The sequence below is a fragment of the Eimeria mitis genome, genomic scaffold, assembly GCF_000499745.2.
Source record: "Eimeria mitis Houghton genomic scaffold, Emh_scaff91, whole genome shotgun sequence".
Classification (NCBI taxonomy): Eukaryota; Apicomplexa; class Conoidasida; order Eucoccidiorida; family Eimeriidae; genus Eimeria; species Eimeria mitis.
The window spans coordinates 1,774-4,878 of NW_013576697.1; the positions used below are offsets into that span (position 1 = coordinate 1,774).

Consider the following 3,105-nt stretch of genomic DNA (forward strand, 5'->3'; position numbering starts at 1 on the left):
TTAGTAGCATGAACGTCCACCCCCTGTGTGACCAATAGTAGTTGTTATGCGGGAGACAGGGATAAGGAGGGGCTGTGCAGCGGTCGAGTGAGCGGCCAGTGGGTGGTGTGTTCTCATCTACGGCATTTGCATGAGATGATGCAGAGCCGGAAGCTCATTGTATAGCTGTTGGGTAGCGGAGACGACCGGAGAGGCGCTGGAGCAGCTGGCTGTCGCTACTTCGTTGATATCGCTCAGGCTATTTTGCGTTGAGATGAAGTGCAAACAATGAGTGCGGCACTGATATTGTTTTGAGCTGGCTACGTCGTGTCAAGGTGTTTGGAGCACCTTTCCACAGCGATCAGAGGCAGGCGTGATAGATGGCAACTCGGTGTGCGTGCGGAATATATATTCTATGTGTTGAGAGCGTTCGCGTCTCGTTGGCTTTTGAACGAGACGCGGTTCGACAGGGATTGCGAGTGAAGACAGCTACATCGTTTTGTACTTGGCGTTAAGCTTGCTTGTTTGGTTTGCGTGCTGTGTCTGAAGTAAGCTTTGCGCGCTGATGTGGGTGTTCGCAGTATTGATGGGAGGGCGAGCGGTCGCGCAGATGCGAGCATCCAGGGGTTGATGTTTGCGTTCGCGCGCGTCCACGGCAGCCGTGGCACGAAGCGTTTTCTGGCCTCATGATTGCGAGCTGTATTGCTCAGCCTGTGCGTCTTTCACAACGCAGATGCAGCTGCTTGGTGCAGTTGCGCGAACTGTGCCGCTTCAGGCAGTTTGGTGGCACGCATGAATGCGTATGTGTTTGGGTGCATATGTGTGGAGTTGCAGTGTGGGAAGAAGTCGGAGCTCGTTTTCGTTGATCAGGGGTCGTGTGCGATGCTAACTGGGCGGAATGGTTAGGCGCTGTGATTTGCGCTCGCAAGACGCAGGAATCTGACACAACAAACTGTCTGAGGGAACCGGAGACTGAGTGCGTATGCAGTGCAAAAGGTGGTTTGCCGCAGGTGCGACCACGCAGTGGCTTGTGCCGAACGCGTAGTAGTAGTGTCGGCCACTGCCTTTGCTAGTAATGCGTGGGCGGAAAACGGAAGTGGCGGAGAGCAGTGCTGTGGCAGGCGGCGGCCGACGGCAGCCGACTGGGTGACCAACATGTAATTGTGTGAGTACTTCTTGCGCTTTCAGATGAAAATCAGAAGCGAAGCATGCAACCCGTTGTGCAGCCCCTGAGCACCACAACGAAAAAACGAGACGCCCTGTGTAGGTGGCTGTTGCTGCTCCGGCGGTATTCGTGGGGCTCTTTTGTTGTCGGATGATGCGCAGCGTATATATGCGCCATATTTCTGCATTTCACGGAAATGCGTTTACGTTCACAGCATTCCAACGTACTACACAAAAGCGAGAGGAGCCCGCCCAGAGGAGGGCTTCTAAGACGGCTCCGATTCTTGAAGGTCTTTAAAAAGGGAGCGCTTCGACAGGGACGCACCGCGCAGCCAGCTGAATGGTTTTGCAGTCCGAAGTGAGATTGCACTTGACTTGCATGCTCCGATAGGTCCCTCTGCCGGCAGGCTTACGCGCAGCACTGTCGAAAAAGCAGAAAGGGGGCCCGGGGGATACTACCGACAGTGGAACTGCATAATACCTCTGGTGTACGGGCAAAAGATTGCGAGACCGTCTCGGGAATACAAAAGACAGCGGATCGTTTAGTGCAGCCGAGTGCTTCCGGTTTGGTGATATTAGCTTTTGCCTCGGTGTAGGTGCAATTTTTCAGTGCTTCACTATTTTTGCGTTAGGTCTCGGCATCGCAAGTCAATGTTCAGAACACTAACCTAGTAGGCAGCGGTAACCGGGAAGCATGCCCTTGGTAGGCACGCACTTGATGGTTTTAGATTGCCTATGTTCTTCTATATCTGAATCGTTTTGTAGGCGGTATTAAGCTTAAGCTTGGTTTGCCGGCTCTGCTTGAACTCGGCTCCGCTCGCCAGTAGGAGTATACGCAGTATTTGGTGGAGGGCCAATGGATACGGATGTGTGGAGCGTCGGTAGTTATGCACGTGTTGGCGCGCGTCTGCGGCTGCAATGTGATAAAGCCTACCGTTCTTACGATCGTGCCCCTTTGTGCCTACCAAGTACACTCTGACAAGCCACTTTTTATGCTTGGCGCTGATATAGTTATGTTTCCGGGTATTCTGATGGAAGGCATCAATGAATATGTACATGCGTGCAAATTACCGAAGCTGTAGCGTGAAAGGAAGTGGAAGATGCTTTTTCTTCTGCCTCACTTTTCTTTGGTATCTCCTGTTGCAGACTGGTTCGTCGCCAGTATATGCACCTCAGGAGAGTGTCTAGCATCACAAACGATCTCACTGAGCTGGTGGGGGAGCGTATCAGCAGAGCAAGAAGTGGCAGGCAATAGGGCTCTCTACGCGGTGATTTGCGTCAATCGTTGAGTACTATTGACGATACCATTGATGCGCAACGTGCGCAGTATGCGGATGACGAGAAACGCGACAAACAGGCGCAATGGACGATGTAGCCAACACGAATTCTGTAAATTCGCATGAGGCTTGCACAAACCAAGCAACCGTCGGTAGCGCCTAATGCTGTTTTTTGTCTGGCGAGATTACTTCAGGTGTTTTGTGTTGAAAGTAGGTGCAGATGGTGAATGCATCATTGATATTCTTCGGCACAAACCTGTTCTCTATTTTTTGTTCGGAGTCACCTTTCATAATCAACGGAGCCGAACGTGTTGCAGGGCGTCATTGTTTGCATGGCTTATGCCTCGATTCGTTCAGGCGCATTTACAACTATAAGCACGGTTTCCCACTAAAACCCGATTCAGAAGGATACCCCATGTAGCCGTTCGGATCATCTTGCATTTGGCATCGGGCTCAGGGTTCGTTCACTTCGTCAGAGGAAGCTTCGGCTGCCGATAGAAGTTTTTGCAACATTCGTGGATGAGTTGGGGGTCTTGCATTTGTGAGCATCGTGGGACTGTGCTAAGTGTGTGCAAGCATATATGGATGCAGTGTGGTGAAGACTTCTCGGACGTTGGGTCTGCATTAATTTTTGCTCAGGCTGTATGGATTCAGAGGCAAACTGATTTGCTCGTCGCAGCTAGGG

At 51.7% G+C, this 3,105-nt stretch overlaps 1 protein-coding gene across 1 annotated transcript in view; it reads left to right on the forward strand.

Annotated features, from left to right (window-relative positions):
• Nucleotides 1–669, forward strand: part of EMH_0072130 (uncharacterized protein) — a gene marked incomplete at both ends in the record, with an annotated part of 2,084 nt that extends 1,415 nt beyond the window's left edge. Inside the window, one exon of the mRNA XM_013502407.1 lies at nt 561–669. Within this exon, the coding sequence (XP_013357861.1) occupies nt 561–669 (109 nt within the window). The remainder of the gene's footprint in view (nt 1–560) is intronic.
• Between the last annotated feature and the right edge of the window lie 2,436 nt (nt 670–3,105).